General features: G+C 34.8%; 1 protein-coding gene across 5 annotated transcripts in view; it reads right to left on the bottom strand.

Annotated features, from left to right (window-relative positions):
* Positions 1-20,406, bottom strand: part of epha8 (eph receptor A8) — a 95,834-nt gene extending 75,428 nt beyond the window's left edge. For 2 of the 5 annotated variants that reach the window (XM_051913157.1, XM_051913159.1), the window contains exons 1-2: positions 12,695-13,045; positions 9,399-9,708 (exon numbers count right to left, since the gene is read on the bottom strand). In XM_051913157.1, coding sequence (XP_051769117.1) covers positions 9,399-9,486 — 88 coding nt within the window. In that variant the 5' untranslated portion in view covers positions 9,487-9,708; positions 12,695-13,045. Of the gene's footprint in view, positions 1-9,398; positions 9,709-12,694; positions 13,056-20,240 lie in introns of those variants that run through there. The other 3 variants (XM_051913158.1, XM_051913161.1, XM_051913160.1) reach the window with 3 other exon arrangements.
* Between the last annotated feature and the right edge of the window lie 606 nt (positions 20,407-21,012).

Genomic DNA, 21,012 nt, shown 5'->3' with positions numbered 1-21,012 from the left:
TGTAATTGCGACTAACACGTTATAAAGTTATAAAGTCAGAATTCTGAGATATAAACTTGCAATTCTGAGAAAAAAAGTCAGTCTTTTTTTTCCTCAGAATTGGACTTTATAACTCACTATTGCAAGTTTATAACTCACTATTGCAAGTTTATATCTCACAATTGCGAGTTTATATCTCACAATTCTGAGAAAAGAAGTCAGAATTGCAAGTTCATATCTCGCAATTGCGAGAAAAAAAAGCCAGAATTATACTTTGTTTATATATGTATATGTCTGTATATATATATATATATATATCACTGTAAAAAATTATTGTTGGTTTAACTTAAAAAAGTAAGTTACCTGGTTGCCTTAAAAATTTGAGTTAATACAACGAAGGCGATTGGTTTAATCAACAGAAACTCAAAATATTATGTTATCTGAACCACGTTAATTATCTAAGTTGATTTGACAAAAGAAAAAATGTGATAAATCATGAAAATAATTTTTTACAGTGTGTATATACATACATATATATATATATATATATATATATTTAACATTTATAAATATTATAATGATAATAAAACATAAAACTAACCATAACTGCTTCTCTACTTTTTTCAAGAATTTCATCCTTTTCAGACTATTTTTTTCATGAGCATTACACCACTTTGACATTTCTCACAGCAAAAAAATAATAATAATTATTATTTTTATTAATTTAAAAACAAGAATGAATTTCATACAATTAATATAATACAATAATTATAAAAACATAAATATAAATACAATCTATACATTACTGTATTTATACTTTTATTTTATGTCATTGTATGTATAAAATGCATTCTTAATTTCGCAAAAAGCATGAATTCATTGAGAGTCTACATAATTCTGACAAAAACCAAACTTTAAAATGTGTCTGTTTAGATAAAGCTTAATCCTGGTCTGGCACAATTAATGGTGACTGTCGGTTTAAAAATATTTATTGGACTAAACCTAATCCAATTATTTCAAACCAGATTAGTTCCTTCACCTGATCTCTAGTTTGAGGAAGCGTCTCTGCAGGCTGAAGAATAGCTGTTTGAGGGCTCCTGCGGCACAAGCACACAGAGGAGTTTGGGCTTTCTGCTCTGCTCTCCATCACACAGGGATGCTGAGGTGCATCTGGTCAGCGTGACAGAAACGGGCCCTCTGGCTGGAGCAGTAGATTGTCACGGCACAAGCACTGCCATAAAGTTCAACACAGGCATTCGTTTATGTCTGCTGTGGGCCACTCCATTTTCCACTATGCCCGAACGCCATCTATCTCCTTTCGTTCTTGTGCTCTCCCTCTCTCTATCTCCCTCCATCCTGAAAAACAGCATCAAGTGGCTCTTTTTTCACAGTGTCTGTTCGTCTCGTTCAGGATGGTACTAGAACAAATTGCGTGGACTGACACATCATTTCATTATAGGGTCGGGAACAGAAATGCAGAATGCATTTAGCAAGACCAAATAACATATCTTATTTCTGTGAATCGAGTCTCCGTTCCAAACCCAAGTGAGTCGCCTCGACAGCCCTATCTGCCACTAAACACGAGCACCAAACTGCCTGTATTGATTTCGATATCCTCTGCGAACCCAGACAGTCAACAGAGTTGTCTGATCAAGATCGTTTGATGGCACACGGGCAACATTGTAGCTTCGACAAACATTTCAGCAAAACAGGATCCTGGAACGATTCTGTGAACTTTGAGTAAATATATAATCATATATATGTAAGTATACAATTGCGAATGCTTAACTAACTTTGTTTTTATTGCTCAACTGTAAGCTTTAACATGATTAGACATCATAATTTTTTTTCTCTCTAAACCTTCTGATGCTCTTCACGATTTACTATATTTTAGTTCGATAATGTTTTTTATTTAATATTTTGTATTTTTAGGGGATTTTATGGTACTAAATTTTATTTACACTGTAGTTATAATCCATTTATTCACTTTTTGAGCATAGACCTGAAAATGAAATTTCATAAATTTGGAATGCTTTTGAGCACAGACTTCATTTTGGTCTCTTTTCAAAGACGACACTTGGCAAATTATTGCTGAAGTGAAAAAAGTTTTAAAAAGTTAACTTTAAAAAAGTTACAGAGTTTTATGTTTATTGTTATGAACATTTTATTTTCAATTTTTATATGAAATATATATTTTCAAAAACATGTTTTACTCTAAAACTACAAGAAAAACAAAGCCATAAATCTAAACAAGTTGTGTTCCAAATTTGACGTTGGTATCTCAAAAAATTAGCTTTTAGTAAGATTTTGTTTGGCTGCAGTACCAAAAGTTTTCACTAGATGAAATTCATCTCCCATTGATTTTTTCAGGACCATTTAACCTTTTCAAATCATGTTCATGATTTTTTTTTTTTTTTTCCACATAAAAACTTTACCAAGTTTCGTACCATTCTGATGAAGGAAAAAAAAAAGTAAAAATCAAATCTTTTGCCAATGAGTTGAGAAAGATGAAATCAGTATGATTTTTTAATCATTTTATTTTAAAATGTTTAATTAAAAATCAATTATTTTAATTTTAAAATATTATTACAATTTAAAATAACAGTTTTCTACTTTACAATATTTTAAAATGTAATTTATTTTTGTGATGCAAAGCTGAATTTTCAGCATCATTACTCCAGTCTTCAGTGTCACATGATCCTTCAGAAATCAGTCTAATATGCTGATTTGCTGCTCAAGAAACATTTCTGATTATTATCAATGTTAAAAACAGTTGTGCTGCTTATTATTTTTGTGGAAACCCTGCTGGATTTGTTTCCAGGATTATTTGCTCAATCGAAAGTTCAAATGAACAGCATTTATTTGAAATAGAAATCTTTTGTAACATTATAAATGTCTTTACTGTCACTTTCTTTTGATCTATTTAATGCATCTCTGCTGAATAATAATTAATAAAGAAACTGACTGACCCCAGAGTTTTGAATGGTAGTGTATATATTTTAGCGGATAGCAACCAAAGCTTGAAATACCGAGTAAGATGAGTATATGCAGTGTAAAGCTATAGGATCTCAGAGTCCCTCTTGTTCTCCTCTGGGAACTGAACCCACAACCTTATGATGCTAAAGCACTGCACTACAGCTTCCCTTGAAAAGCCTAGTGCCTTTCACCCATTGCCGTATCTCCACTTATCAAAGTCACAAACGGACCGCAATCAATATCAGATTCCCCAGACACAGAGAGCCACATGCAGGTTTCAGCTCTGCTTTTTCTCCACAGTGAGGACGGACATGTAAGAAATCATAATGCTTCTCACACTGCATTCCTGTCATTTTATCAACACGAGACGCTCAGTAAAATAGTGCTAAACAGATCAGAGCAAACACGTCCTGCAGGAAGAAGGCGGTACAAGGCCTCAAAACAGCAGGACAAGTCTGGGAAATTGTGCGTAACCCACCTGAAATTGTGCATGAACCCTGTGATGCTGAGACCCCAATTACAGAGCAGGACTGCCGTCTCTTTCCTCAGCCTCCCGCATGGATATAAAGAGAGAAAAGGGATTTGACAGTCCTGTTCGGGAATTATTGTTTCCTCCCTGGGAAGATAAGGATTTGCTTTGGGATTTTTTTCCCACTGTCACACTTCAACTGTCACTTTTCTTCCCACTTTTAAAGCCATTGAAGCTTTGATGTAACCTACATGCAGAAGCGTAAGTGTCTAGAATCTTGATTGCGTACTGCACAAGTTTAAAAAAATAAAGAACAATGTTCTGTTGAATATTGAAAAATCAGTAGTTTTGTTAGTTGCCAAGGCAAATTTTCTTGTTTTAATTTAATTTACCTTGATGTACTAAAATAGCTAAACCTAAAACTGAAATAAAAGTTAGTAAAAAGTACATAGACATACATAAAAAACTATTAAAAATGAATTGAAATGAAAAAAAAAAATACTAAAACTTTAACAAAAATTAAAAAGAAAACAGAAAATATAAAAATAAAAACCGCTTCATATTAATAAAAACTATAACAATATCTCAATATTAAAATAACGCTGCTATACAGTTGTTTTTACTATTGTAAAAGCACATAATCAACATTTTTTGCATTTCTTACAAACCTAAAAACTCACATTTTTATTACATAGACTGTTTATAATTAATTAAAAACAATCTGTAGTACACTAAAAAAGAATTGTTGGTTTAACTTAAAGTAAGTTACCTGGTTTCCTTAAAATTTTGAGTTCATTGAAATTAAAAATTTGAGTTAATACAATGAAGGCAATTGCTTTAATCAACAGAAACTCAAAATATTATGTTATCTGAACTACATAATGTAAGTTGATTTGACATAAATACACATAAGATTGGCGACAGTTCCATCCAATTATATTGATGAAACTAACGGCCAAATACGGGTAATTTCTTTAAAAATGGAATTAAAGAGTAGGAATTAGAGTTTAAATATGAACTTCTACTGCCAAAAACTTTATAGAGCATTAAGATGACTACATCATGGATCAATGAAGTAATAATTTAATTTTATAAGAGTAAGAGCCAGTGCAGCTTGTCTATGAGGAACTCTGAAAGATCTTCAATGCCTTTAGAAGAGGGTTCTTACTAAAGCAGTTCAGATACGGACCTTGAGGGTTCCCTCACAGCTACAGAAACCATAAAAGGTTCATGTTCAAACCTTGAGTGTGCTGTAAAATCATCAGAGCAGAACATTAATATCTCACAAAACAACATTCATGCTAATCTTTTCTAATCAGAAAGGTGCCAATCACTCTTCAAACAAGATTTCATTCATTTATCACCAAGCAGAGGGTCTTTAAAAAACTGAATAAAATTGATTTAGTTTCTAATATAAATCCCACAGATCAACTGATAAGTATTCCAATGATGTTCTGGATTAAGGGCCAATCTAGAAAATTACACAGTGGAGAACTAACTCTAAATGAGAAGGTACTCAATTTTTATTTATTTTTTATTTTTTTGGGTCTCTTAATAATGTTTTGTCCTTACACTTGTCTTCTAGCCATAACCAATTTGGGTGTGAAATTAATTGGGTATCTCTCACTCTGTTAATGTCTTTCAGCAAAATAAAATAAAATAAAATAAAATAAAATAAAATAAAATAAAATACCGATAATAAATCGGTTCAAGCTCCTGAGCAGAAACTAATGTGTTTATAAAATTATCCATTATCCATTACATTTCAGTACAGTACGTCTGATTGCATGTCTGATGATAAAAACAAAGTACAATTTTTCTTACAATTATTATTGTGCTCTCTCTGACTTCATAATCACTTCTTACTCTCTCTGTTAGTGCACTTGATGTCAACATTTTCAAATGCCTTTTTAATCATGACAAAAATCGCATTAAGTTTTAGCATCTCTGGCAACATGATTCATCTTTTACACAAGAATATGCACAACACAATCATCACTACAGAGAAAAATCACTTGGATGTTTTATGCAATGCACTACAAACTCCGGCTTAATATCGCACTCTCACAAAAGCTACAGTACTTTAAGGGGCAGGCAAAAAAAAATTTTCAACAGGGATTTTCAAAAGACTTTTGTGCAGGTTAATGGAACAATTCAACAAAATACCAAATGCATCAGCAGTAATGCACCGAAACTGTGTAGCATTAAAGAACACAGAGTTATTTTGAATTTCAAACATGCGTCTTGTCAATTGAGAGCTCAAAATAGGTGCCTTGTTTTCTTTTGTCACCGCAACTCGTTCAGAGCAAATTTCTACCGAGATGTCTTTGAAAGTGTCTGCCGTTAAATTAAAGGTGAAATTGAAAGGTTTATTTGTTTATATACTGCATAGGAAAGACCGGGGCTAGTTGTCACACTTTTTACTCCAGTGAATATTTCTCAGGGAAGGTTTATTTTTGAAAGTCAAAAGTCTTGACTATAAAAAAAAAGCTATTAAATATTTGGAACATATTCAACTTGTTCAAAAATATGATGCTGCATTGGTACAAACATTTATGCATTAGACTTTTGTCTCACAACCTCTGAGATTAAGCCATTGTGACAACTTCGCTGTGTGACAACTAGCCCCGGCTCCTCCGTTCAGTATTTTAGCCCTTGTTTGGCAGCACAAATCTCATCTAGATGTTTTTCTCTTGCTCTCTCTCACCTCAGTGGTCTTTACGCTGTATTGAACGGTTTGTGACAGTGACTGGAGAGGCAGAAATATCACGCAAACCGTGTGTTCACTTAGTGTGTCTGAGCAGAACATCCGTGTCAAGCTGCCGTCTCCGCCACACGCAAACCCTCTCTCTGAGCTGAAAAACACGCGACGGCTGGAAACAGGGGAAAACAGTCACGTATCCAGAGGCTGGATAAGGTCACGAGGTCACAACTGTTTCCTGTCCACATAGTAAACAAATATGATATGACAATAAAACATCGACCACTGAGGAATGCAATATTCTACAGCTCGGGTTTTCAATAATGCTGGCTGTATGTAGACTGATATTTAAAACAGTCATTTCTTTAAAAATATCAACAAGATGTCAACAAGATCTCCTTAATGCATAATACTGACAGCATCTAAGACACTTTATATATTAATAAAACTAATTTAGAGATGTGCAACTGTGTATGAATCAGAACCTTGGAGGTTCATAGATATTCAGTAGAATAGAATTTAACAGAATAGAATGGAATAGAATTCATAGGATGAATATATTTGCAATATATTTTATTTATAACTAATTTAGAGATGTGCAACTGTTAATGAATCAGAACCTTGGAGGTTCATAGATATTCAGTAGAATAGAATTTAACAGAATAGAATGGAATAGAATTCATAGGATGAATATATTTGCAATATATTTTATTTATAACTAATTTAGAGATGTGCAACTGTTAATGAATCAGAACCTTTGAGGTTCACAGAAAATCAATAGAATAGAACAGAACAGAATAGAATGGAATATAATTTATAGGATGAATTTATAATATATCTGCAATATATTTTTATTTATAACAACTAATTTAGAGATGTGCAACTGTTTATGAATCAGAATCTTTGAGGTTCATAGAAAATCAATGGAATAGAATACAACAGAATAGAATAGAATGGAATAGAATTAATAGGATGAATTTATAATTTATTTGCAATATATTTTTATTTATAACGTATTAATCACATTTGTTATAAAAATATGTAAATGTATACATGTAAAGAAAATCAACAGAATATGAATTTTTTCAACATTATATTTTAGAATAAATGAGATTAATTTAATAAGTAAATATGTAGACAATCAATAGAATAGATTAGAATTAAATACAATAAATAAAAATATATTATAAATTCACCCTATGAATTCTATTCTATTCTACTGATTTTCTTTACATGCATACATTTACATATTAATCTCATTTCTTATAAAATATGTTATAGATAAAAAACATATTACAAAAATATATTATAAATTCATCCTATTCTACTGATTTTCTTTACATGCATACATTTCCATTTTAAATTAATCTCATTTCTTATAAAACATATGTAAATGTATGCATGTAAAGAAAATCAATAGAATAGAATAGAATTCATTGGAGGAATTTATAATATATTTGCAATATATTTTAATTTTTACATTACATTTTGGAATAAATTAGATTAATTTAATAAGTAAATATGTAAAGACAATCAAAATAATAGATAACAACTGAATAGAATGGAATAGAATTTGTGGAATTCATAGGATGAATTTATAATATATTTGTAATATATTTTATTTTATAAACGTAAAGAAAATCAATAGAATAGAATAGAATTCATGGAATTCATAGAATGAATTTATATTTGTCATATATTTTATTTTTTAATATATTTTATAATACATGAGATTAATTAAACTTGTAAATGTAATTATATAAAGAAATTAAATAAAGATGCTGTCAGTACATTGACAATGGATGTTTCAGTGTCTATTCAAATGTACAAAAAGGTATGTGCGCACTTTACGAACATGAGATCAGCGTGCTGACATCATCAGATGGAAAACCGGTAAAACCGTTATTAAATCATTTCAGATGTAAAAGATGCAAAAGGTTGTGCTTGTTAATATAATAAAAACGAATTACTGAAAGTTAATAACAAAGAATCAAAAGTCTAATGGGGGGCCCATGAGTTGGAAAAGGTTGATAACCTCTGATCTAGACAAATTACACAAATGCATGATTTTGTCAATTTTGAAGAACGAGTTATAAGAGTGAATGACCACACAGCCTGACAGAGCACATGATACTGCTAACTTGAGACAACAGCGTGTGTGTAAGCGAACACATTAGTGATGATCTGATGTTAGATATGATCTGATTTACATCACTGAGAAAAGACCCTTATCCCCCAACAGTGCTCTTTCTGGCCATTTGATGCTCAAAAATATAGGATTTACGGCATGATATAGTCATGTAGTCAGTGATATGATGGCAGATTTATATCAGAAACCCTAACAAGAATCAGAAACGCTCTCATTGTGGATGTTATCGCACCGATGAGCCCAGCAGAACTCTGAAAAAGTGGCAGGATCAGTCCAATCACACTGACAGATCCGAACAGGCAGTGTGTTCCCTCTTTCACAGTAACCGATCAGCCCACACACACGAACACACACACTTACTTTGTGATATACGTGCGCTTTCCAAATCATTTTTATCACACGCACATGCACGTCACACTCAATTAAAGTTTTCCTGTCATTTGTACCGATGCAAGTATTTAATGGCCAAGTATCATCAAGGGGAGACCGGGTTGTCACACTTTTATCTCCAAGGCATATTTTCTTAGATAAGGTTTATTTTTGAAAGTCAGTATTTTTTTGCCTACATAAAAGGCATTATTGGCAAGGAAAAAAAAAAAAAAAACACACTGACTTCTGGTGATAGTGGAGCATGTTGTCACGATTTATGGAGTAAGTCACTGCCTTTAAACAGCCTATTATATGCTTTTTTCGCAGAATTCAAACTGATACACAAATCAAATTATTCAAAACTAAAAAAGGTAACATACAAAAATATCAAACTACCTTTCCGGCAATCATAAATCGCACTAAATAATAACATTAATATAATTTTATATAGCGCCTTTCTACCAACTCAAGGACGCTTTACAATAGAGCAATGAAAATATAGAACAATAAAGTAGGAGAGAAAACAGAAAAGTACAATATGATTATATTGGAATTTTAGTTTGGAGGACAGAATAAAAAACTGATAAAACACATTAGATTAACTTTAAACTCTAATTCTTATAGTGACTGAGATACAGACGTTGTAACAACTTCCCTGTGTGACAACTAACCCCGGTCTCCCCATCACCCTGACATTTGAGAGCAAGACAGCATAAATCCCCATCTGTATGACACACACACACACACACACTTACCTTCATTATTAGACGTTCCTCTGGAGCCCAGGACCTGCATTGATATAGTCCACACTAAGAGGGGCAGCAGCCCTGGATCTGATGCCATCGTGCAAATGTGGACCCGGCGCACGGGGAGAAATCTCTCTCTCTCCCTCTCCCTCTGTCTCTCTCTCGCTCTCCCCTCTCCCTCGCTCACTCCCTCTCTCGTTCTCTGCCAGTGTAGAATCGGAGCAGTAGCCTCTATCAGGAACTGCTTTCAAAACTGCCTGCCTGCACTTGGGCACATGCAACATCACCAGGCGCAGCATGGGGGCGTGCTCAGCGCTGCCTGTCACACAGAGCAGCCAATCAGAATTCAGGGTTTGGAATATGCACATCCCTATCTTTACATCCAGCACACCTCCTATGCATCATCTACGGCTACAATCCTATGCATATATTTATTGATGAATAGTTTTTTGTTTTTTTTTGACTGATATCAGATTTTAATGCAGAAAAGAGTTTAATTTACAGAAAATAAGGAAAATGGGGTAATTAAAGATTTCTTTTCTGAATTCATAATTGATGAACTTTGCAACATTAATTTTTCTGTTTATTAAAATGAAGCTGCTTTGAAACAATCTGCATTGTATATGCGCTATAAAAATAATGTGATTTTGGACGGACATTTGTGCAGTTTTTTTGAGATAAAGTTGATTGTATTTTAGCTCATTTACAATAACACAACTACAAACCAAATAAATTAATGCATATTAACAAATACTGAGTTGAATAAGCATAACACAGCAAATAATGTCAAATAACTCAATTATACCCACTACAAGAATACAGCATACAATCTATGCTCATTAAATATTTCAAATGTTAGAATCAGATTCAACAATGGGGCTTTTTCTGACACAGTATTTTCAATATCTGGATCTTTCATCATGTCTACCTTATGATTTTGTCCTAATATTCCAGAAATGCTGCACTTTTTATAACTTTAATGCTCAACAATGCTGGATTACTGAATAATAATACAGTCAGAACCTTTACAATCTCAAATTTTCCCAAGCAGAACAAGCTGTGCATCAAATATGTTTAAATATCCTTCCTTCCTCCCTCATTTTAGCAGATAAAAAAACAGGACATTCAATTTCAGATCAGTGTGTTATTTATGAACAAGAGGCCACCACATCGTCTGATGGATTTTCTGATTAAGTGCTTCAGGCGCAGATAAAACCATGTCTGCATATCGGCTTGCAGCTCCATCTCTTCTCAGTCCGTTTCTCATGGCAATATCTGATTCCGTTATAGACTTCCAACCTCCAAACTGGTGTCACTACTTGCTCTCCTGACATTGATTCAACATAATCCATTAAAATCTGCTTTTCTGCTAGTGTCATATAACCAATTTCAGATGTCTGCTGAAATACAAAAACTTTTTAGCCATGGAAAAGATATTTTTTCCACATTATGCCAAATTTGCTGTATATTCATACATATAGCCAATTTTCTCAAATTTAAACACTCCAATAAAAGTTTGAATGTTTTTCAGTGTGAACAGCTTTTAAAGAAAAAAAGGTAACAATTTAACTTTCATCAAGTAATTAACAACTCATGGTTTCATGACATTTATAAGTGTTGAAATATATACATTTTTATAATCTGCATGATAAAGAATATGTATGAGATAATTTGGTCACCCTGACTGTTTAAAATACTGAACTGAATTGTGCTGGATAATGACACTAACTTTGCAACATTGACACTTTTAATAAACTGAATTGAATCAACATTGAACTGACTTGAGCTGAATACTGACACAACTGCAAAAAACATGTTTTTCTTGATTAGTATTTGTCTTGATTTCTATTAACAATATCTAAAAATTCTTAAATCAATATACATTTACTTGAGAAGCAAAATGACTTTTAAGTTGAATGACTTAAGATGACTTAAAATGACTTAAGATGTGTTCATCAAAATCATCAAAATTGAGTTTCTGCTTAAAACAAGAAAAAATATCTGTCAGTGGGGCTCGAAAAATAAATTTAATTCAAAGGGAAAACAAAGATTATTTTTCATACCTCATTGAAATTTTTTTCTTCTTTACTTTGATCAATTTTTCAGTAAATGCTGCTTCTCAAGTAAATGTATCTTGAATTAAGAATTTTCAGATATTTGAAAACAAGACAAAAATACTGAGTAAGAAAATGTTTTGCAGTATGCCTTAAACTGAACTTGTTTCATAATTGATGAACTTTGCAACATTTATTTTCTGTTTATTAATATGAAGCTGCTTTGAAACAATCTGCATTATATATGCGCTATAAAATAAATGTGACTTTGTACGGGCATTTGTGCAGTTTTTTTTAGATAAAGTTGACTATTTTAACTCATTTACAATAACACAATTACAAACCAAATAAATTAATAAATATGAACAAATACTGAGTTGATTTTTTTTTAGTATGCAAAAAGAAAGTGAGCCATCTGAGAGACATCTAACAATGGTCATTATGCAAAAATATTTGACCACAGAATGCTCCGATTGGCTTATCAGAATCAAATATTCCACAGACTCATGTAATAGAGCACAAGTCGTATTCTGGAAGAAAAAACTCTCCATAGGAAAATTTATTTTTAAGGTTAACTTATAAACTTTTAAAGACAGACCAACTGTGATCTAAAATGTTGTTAATACATGGTATTTGCTTCTGCTAAAGTCTTCAGCCCACTTATGTTTAAAATAATTGTGTTTAACAGTAGAATTCTTGGTGAAAAACTACATTACCCATGATGCTGTACAGAAAATTACACCAATCAGAGAGTCAAAAAAGCAACACATGCCAAAATAGCTCTTTAGCTCCGCCCACTCCCGTGAAGCACCTCAAATGACGAGTCGATCTCTCTAAATACTGTTTGTATATATATTATTGTTATTTTTACATCGTTTCTAATTACTTTATGCTGCTGTTCGCAATGCTTCATGGGATTGTAGTTCTTTCTCACACTAAAGCCGCAGATTTTCCAAAACTTTTTTGCTTCAGATCAAAGTTTGTAATGTTATAATTCACCTCATAGCTGGTTGGCTTGGTTCATGGCTTATAACTCTTTCACAAAGACTTTTCAAAATCCATATGGGAAAAATGAATGGAATACTTCTGGAACCAGCGCCACTGTAAAAGGGGGCGGGCACTGTTACACTCTTTAAGCAGAATTACATCACATCATAGCTCTTCTAATCAGAATTAGAACTATTTGTTTTATAATACACATTATCATAAGTAAATCATCATTAATAAAAGTTTGAAATAAAGCAGTGTTACCATAAATCGGTCTAGCTCCGTCTCTGGCTCTGCAGCTGGGCGGTAGAATCAGACAGAAGATGAGAGGAAGGAGAGACACTTGGGGGATTCCGAGCCAAAACCAGGGTCTGCGTCTTGCCTGCCAATGTTTTTCCTGCTCAGGCTGAGAATACAGGGAAGATGTTGTGCTGGGTCACAGCTAGTGCTGTTCAGTCCCCCTGTGAGCAAGATGCCTACGTGCAAGAGGGCCAAGACATTTGGATGAGTCTATGAGCCTCTGTTTATAACTTCAAGCCAAGTGAAATCTTATATGTTGTTCAAAAGCTAATGCAAGCATTATTATTGCTCATACTTAGGATTAATGATTTGAACAAACATTTAATGCTGAGTATTAAACTTCAACTTGCAACTCGTACTGCACCATTTGTTCTACAGACATTATTAAACCATCAAATATTGCAGTTAATAGGTTTGCTGTTACTTTTAAGTGATCAAACTTCAGTGATCTTGCCTAGCAGACAATAAACCTCCCCAGAAATATTATCACAGTTTAACAGTGGAAAAAAAACGAAATAGTAGTAAAATGTCAACTTTAAGCCACATAGTAGCGTCTGCATTGTGCAATAAGTGTCACACATATTATGATTAGTTGTTTAGACCCAACATCTGTCTTTGGGTAAATCAAGTATGACTTTTGGATGAGCGCCACTTCATGTAATTAATATTCATGAGCCAAGATGGTAATTGATATAATATGTATGCAGAAAGCATGTTTCTCCATATACACTACTGTTCAAAAGTGTGGGGTCAGTAAGACTTTTTTGAAAGAAATGAATCATTTTATTTAGCAAGGATGCATTAAATTGATCAAAAGTGACAGTAAAGACTTTTATATTGTTAGAAATTATTTCTATTTCAAATAAATGCTGTTCTTTAAAACTTTCTCATTAAACAATCCTGAAAAAATATCACTGTTTCCACAAATTTATTAAGCAGCACAATTGTTTTCAACATGATAATAAGATAAGTTTCTTGATAATAAGTTAAGATAATAGTAAAAGATAATAATATGTGCATCAAATCAGCATATTAGAATGATTTCTGAAAGATCATGTGACACTGAAGACTGGAGTAATGATGCTGAAAATTCATTTACATTCATTACATCTCATAAGTTATTCAAATAGAAAACAGTTATATCAAATTGTAATAATATTTCACAATATTATTGTTTTTACTGTATTTTTTATTAAATAAATGGAGCCTTGGTGAGCATAAATGACTTCTTTCAAAAACATTTAAAAACTCCTACAGACCGCAAACTTTTAAACAGTTGTGTACATTCATTCAAACATAGCTAACAAATAAAATACATATTTGCAAACAAACATTATACACATTACTGCCAGGCTACAGCCCTGACAAGGAACAATAATTTTTGCAGTGCTAAAATGTAAGGCTCCTTCCTGTATACATGCCTATTTTAAGGCCAAGAACATTCTATTGTGCCTCTGCAGTGTGGAAAAAAGACCAGAACATTTTAAAGATGGATGACTAAATCATACGGATTGATTTCATGCTTTCAAATGCATTCTTTTATACATATAGGCCTAGAATATCCAGATAGTGTTTAGATTAACATAGACGCACAAAATGATTCCGTTTCTTCAGCAGTGTGCTTTTAGATGCGCTAGCGTTCCCATCTTACGAGCAGAGGCTTCTTTAGCTCTTTAGTTACTAATCCTCAGGAGGAGACGAGAGCAGCCCGGCATCTGAGCTTTACAGCTGTTCGCCTTTCAGCAGACGTGGAGAAACACAGACAGAGATGATGCTACCTTAAAACTTAGACGTGCCACAAGACCAATCAAACGATTAAAGCTTATAACTACATTTTAACATCAAAGCTGCTTTAGAGTTTACTGCATTATGAATGTGTTCAATATAAATCTGCACTATTAATGCTTTGATGAGCAATCATTGAATTTAAACAGAGAGTTCTCCAACTGTAATTCTGCATCTAATGAAACAAAAACAAAGAAAAAAATTAAAGAAAAAAATTAAAGAAAAAAATACAGATGTCCCCAAACCTGCACATATGCTGCCGTATCATTATTTCAGGTTGTGTCTGACTTTAGTTCAACAAAGGAAAAAATAAAAAGGCATTTTGTTCCGTTTCAATGCCAGAACATAAACAACGCATATATGACAGGTATTCTCAGAGACAGAACTTGTAATCAGTGCAAACCATATGTCTCGCAGCTCATAACCAAAACCCCTCATTAAAATCAAGAATATTTCATTTCTCATCGAGTGCAGCTCTTTGTTTTATAAGAAATTGTCAATGGGACATCATTAAGGGCACAATCAAAATTACGTGCGACAAGTCGTTCTGGAGAAGAAACAGTGTGTGCTTTTGTGAAAAGGAGCCGAGCAGAACTGAGAAAGAAGAAGTGATCACACATCGACGGATTATGTGGAACTGAAACGTCTCCCGTCAACACCATCGCCACAACATGGAGATGCCCCAAACTGTCTCTCTTACTCCTCACAAAGCTATTGAAGTTTCCTCAGCAGAACATACAGTTATACTCTTCAAAAAAACATGCCCAGGTAATATTTCAGACCAAAATCCCAAAAGAATATATATATGTATGTATGTATATACACACATGTATATATACAGTGGGTACGGAAAGTATTCAGACCCCCTCAAATTTTTCACTCTTTGTTATATTGCAGCCATTTGCTAAAATCATTTAAGTTCATTTTTTTTCCTCATTAATGTACACACAGCACCCCATATTGACAGAAAAACACAGAATTGTTGACATTTTTGCAGATTAATTAAAAAAGAAAAACTGAAATATCACATGGTCCTAAGTATTCAGACCCTTTGCTGTGACACTCATATATTTAACTCAGGTGCTGTCCATTTCTTCTGATCATCCTTGAGATGGTTCTACACCTTTATTTGAGTCCAGCTGTGTTTGATTATACTGATTGGACTTGATTAGGAAAGCCACACACCTGTCTATATAAGACCTTACAGCTCACAGTGCATGTCAGAGCAAATGAGAATCATGAGGTCAAAGGAACTGCCTGAAGAGCTCAGAAACAGAATTGTGGCAAGGCACAGATCTGGCCAAGGTTACAAAAAAATTTCTGCTGCACTTAAGGTTCCTAAGAGCACACCTCCATAATCCTTAAATGGAAGACGTTTGGGGCGACCAGAACTTCCTAGAGCTGGCCGTCCGGCCAAACTGAGCTGTTGGGGGAGAAGAGCCTTGGTGAGAGAGGTAAAGAAGAACCCAAAGATCACTGTGGCTGAGCTCCAGAGATGCAGTCGGGAGATGGGAGAAAGTTGTAGAAAGTCAACCATCACTGCAGCCCTCCACCAGTCGGGACTTTATGGCAGAGTGGCCCGACAGAAGCCTCTCCTCAGTGCAAGACACATGAAAGCCCTGCATGGAGTTTGCTAAAGATGGTGAGAAATAAGATTCTCTGGTCTGATGAGACCAAGATAGAACTTTTTGGCCTTAATTCTAAGAGGTATGTGTGGAGAAAACCAGCTCTGCTCATCACCTGTCCAATACAGTCCCAACAGTGAAGCATGGTGGTGGTGGCAGCATCATGCTGTGGGGGTGTTTTTCAGCTGCAGGGACAGGATGACTGGTTGCAATCGAGGGAAAGATGAATGCGGCCAAGTACAGGGATATCCTGGACAAAAACCTTCTCCAGAGTGCTCAGGACCTCAGACTGGGCCGAAGGTTTACCTTCCAACAAGACAATGACCCTAAGCACACAGCTAAAATAACGAAGGAGTGGCTTCACAACAACTCCTTGACTGTTCTTGAATGGCCCAGCCAGAGCCCTGACTTAAACCCAATTGAGCATCTCTGGAGAGACCTAAAAATGGATGTCCACCAACGTTTACCATCCAACCTGACAGAACTGGAGAGGATCTGCAAGGAGGAATGGCAGAGGATCCCCAAATCCAGGTGTGAAAAACTTGTTGCATCTTTCCTAAAAAGACTCATGGCTGTATTAGATCAAAAGGGTGCTTCTACTAAATACTGAGCAAAGGGTCTGAATACTTAGGACCATGTGATATTTCAGTTTTTCTTTTTTAATAAATCTGGAAAAATGTCAACAATTCTGTGTTTTTCTGTCAATACGGGGTGCTGTGTGTACATTAATGAGGGGAAAAAATGAACTTAAATGATTTTAGCAAATGGCTGCAATATAACAAAGAGTGAAAAATTTAAGGGGGTCTGAATACTTTCCGTACCCACTGTATATATGTATATACACACTGTGTGTGTGTGTGTGTGTATATATATATATATATATACACAGTATCTCACAGAAGTGAGTACACCCCTCACATTTTTGTAAATATTTTATTATATCTTTTCATGTGACAACACTGAAGAAATGCTACAATGTAAAGTAGTGAGTGTACAGCTTGTATAACAGTGTAAATTTGCTGTCCCCTCAAAATAACTCAACACACAGCCATTAATGTCTAAACCGCTGGCCACAAAAGTGAGTACACCCCTAAGTGAAAATGTCCAAATTGGGCCCAAAGTGTCAATATTTTGTGTGGCCACCATTATTTTCCAGCACTGCCTTAATCCTCTTGGGCATGGAGTTCACCAGAGCTTCACAGGTTGCCACTGGAGTCCTCTTCCACTCCTCCATGACGACATCACGGAGCTGGTGGATGTTAGAGACCTTGCGCTCCTCCACCTTCCGTTTGAGGATGCCCCACAGATATTCAATGGGGTTTAGGTACCCTCAGCTTCTTTAGCAAGGCAGTGGTTGTCTTGGAGGTGTGTTTGGGGTCATTATCATGTTGGAATACTGCCCTGAGGCCCAGTCTTCGAAGGGAGGGGATCATGCTCTGCTTCAGTATGTCACAGTACATGTTGGCATTCATGGTTCCCTCAATGAACTGCAGCTCTGGGGCAGCACTCATGCAGCCCCAGACCATGACACTCCCACCACCATGCTTGACTGTAGGCAAGACACACTTGCCTTTGTACTCCTCACCTGGTTGCCGCCACACACGCTTGACACCATGTGAACCAAATAAGTTTATCTTGGTCTCATCAGACCACAGGACATGGTTCCTTAGTCTGCTTGTCTTCAGCAAAGTGTTTGCGGGCTTTCTTGTGCATCATCTTTAGAAGAGGCTTCCTTCTGGAACGACAGCCATGCAGACCAATTTGATGCAGTGTGCAGCGTATGGTCTGAGCACTGACAGGCTGACCCCCCACCCCTTCAACCTCTGCAGCAATGCTGGCAGCACTCATACGTCTATTTCCCAAACACAACCTCTGGATATGATGCTAAGCACGTGCACTCAACTTTGGTCGACCATGGCGAGGCCTGTTCTGAGTGGAACCTGTCCTGTTAAACTGCTGTATGGTCTTGGCCACCGTGCTTTAGCTCAGTTTCAGGGTCTTGGCAATCTTCTTATAGCCTACGCCATCTTTATGTAGAGCAACAATTCTTTTTTTCAGTTCCTCAGAGAGCTCTTTGCCATGAGGTGCCATGTTGAACTTCCAGTGACCAGTATGAGAGAGTGAGAGCGATAACACCAAATTTAACACACCTGCTCCCCATTTACACCTGAGACCTTGTAACACTACTAAGTCTCATGACACCGGGGAGAGAAAATGGCTAATTGGGCCCAATTTGGACATTTTTACTTAGGGGTGTACTCACTTTTGTGGCCAGCGGTTTAGAAATTAATGGCTGTGTGTGGAGTTATTTTGAGGGGACAGCAAATTTACACTGTTATACAAGCTGTACACTCACTACTTTACATTGTAGCAAAGTGTCATTTCTTCAGTAATGTCACATGAAAAGATATAATAAAATATTTACAAAAATGTGAGGGGTGTACTCACTTCTGTGAGATACTGTGTGTATATATATATATATATATATATATACACACACACATAAGGGGTGTGACAAGATTGAGTTCATGAGAACGAGACAAGATTTTTAGTGTTTTTAAGAAATCCTCAATGACGAAATACATGACTAGAAAAATAGTCTGCAGGTGCATTTTGAAATGTTTTAACTAATCATCTTGTAATGAATGTCATTTCAGTTCTACTTTGAGTATGAATTATCACATGCAGTAAAAGACAACAATACTCAAGCACTGTAAAAGGTTTTACCACAAACTCAATTGACTGGCATTCTCTCCTGTATGATTTCATATGAGTCTCTTCAGACCTTAGAACTGTACATGATTTATGAGCTTCTACACCTTTTGACCTCCTTTCCACAAATTGATCATAGAAATAAAAACAGTATAAATAAAAATAAATAACAGTTTTCTCTTAGTCCTATTAAGTGCAAACAATAAGTAAAACCATAATCAAAGTACTCTCTCAATATTCAAAATGCAAATAGACCAAATCTTTCTTCAAGCATGATACAGAGCTAAGAGATGGTTACAACTACACAGCCCAGCCTAAGATAACTTTCATATTGGGAGATATTTGCATGCATCAGGGAGCTGCTTTCAAAATGCGGGGTATTGAAATTGTGTTTGAATGCACGCTTGCATTTTACTTTTGCTTTCGATTTCGCGATCGTGCGTACTGTGTGAATAGGGAGCAGCGGTGCTGAGCGTGCATTCTACAAGATAAGACATTTGTCAGACACAGGCTCTGTTGTGCAACAACTTCTCAGCCATGGTCTTGTCAGTCATCTCATCACTTACTCTCGTCACATGATCAGTGAACTCTGAGTCCTGCTGCACTACGTACGACTCTGCAGCTCGTGCTGGATGAGATTGTAGTGACCCTTATCCAACTGAATTAAATGTTTTTTATTTCTATAAAAAGCAAAACGACAGTGGATATACATATACATATATATATATATAAAACCAATTATTTTTAATAATTTATATATTTATTTTAGAAAATATATATGAAATATTTAAAAACTTAATTATTCATATTATGTTTATATATATGAAATACAGTATTATATATAAAATATAAAATAAAAATCTTTATTTTTATTTTATTAATATTCATATATTTGCATTTAATGACATCACAAGACAAAAACTAGCGACAGACCTTTTTTTCGTATTGTGACGTATGGATTATTCAAGAGAAAAAAAAATGTAGGGCAGGTTGTTGATTGGATGGAGGAAGTCTGAAGACCAATAATACACATTTAGAAACCGTACTTTAGTGGTCCTAAAAATTATCTTCATTTTCTTTAATGATATTTTTTGTCTGTGGCATGAAATATCACATGGGCATGTTCTAGACAGGTTTCGTTCCATTCACCCACTAAAATGAACTTTTCTTCGGCCGTATCCCTCAAGCAACAACCACCCAAACATCTTCTCTCACCCTGATGTGCTGTCATGCGCTACGGCCCACACTAACCAGGCGTGTGTCTGCCTCGAAGTGTTTAATAAACTCCAACATACTGCTGCATGAGAAGCACTGCTGGGGACATGACGTTCATGTGCGCTTGATGGACGCTTGGGCAGCGCGCTTGGCACACGCCAGCCTTGAATTACCTGCCTGGCTACCCCGCGGCCTGCCATTTTGTGGCACTGTGTGGTAGCAGATGGTGCGGGTCACTACACGGGTCTTGGACGCTGAGTGGCTGCTATATATAAACCTGCAGCAGCACGCTTGTGTAGTCTAATGGATTCACCTATTTATGGAGAAAACATAATAAATGCAATTAGTATTATGATGAATCATGCTCATGGCTAGAAAACAAATAAGATGGATGTATTTTACGCAAAAATGATGTATGAACAAAATGTTTTTCTTATTAACACATCATGGCACGCATTGTTGTCTTACGTCATCTGTTATTGGCAGCACTTGTTGTTCTCTTGTTGCCATTACATCATCACTTACCTATTTTTCCCTGACAAACTTGCAGACGAATGCTTTTTAAAGACTTTTCTGGGTGTTTGGAATCTTTAAAGGGATAGTTCACCCAAAAATATCATATTAAAATATTATAGCATTTACTCACCCTCATGTCATATGACTTTAGAAGACTTATAATTTCACGCTCAAGTAATATAGACTATTTTTATGGTACTTTTATGCTGCTTTTGTGTCTTTTTTTAAGCTTGAAAGCTCCAGTAAGCAGAAAAGAACAGTCATAAACTTAAAATATATATATATTATTATATATTACAATAATTATTATACATTAATTATAAAGATACATTATATAAACTATTGTAATTTTTAAAATTAATCATATGTTTGCATATATATATTATAATATATATATATATATATATATATATATATGTGTGTGCAAAC

This window comes from Ctenopharyngodon idella, chromosome 11 (assembly GCF_019924925.1).
Source record: "Ctenopharyngodon idella isolate HZGC_01 chromosome 11, HZGC01, whole genome shotgun sequence".
NCBI classification, from domain to species: Eukaryota; Metazoa; Chordata; class Actinopteri; order Cypriniformes; family Xenocyprididae; genus Ctenopharyngodon; species Ctenopharyngodon idella.
Note: the sequence above shows the minus strand (reverse complement) of the source record. Positions and strands in the feature narration are given on the sequence as shown.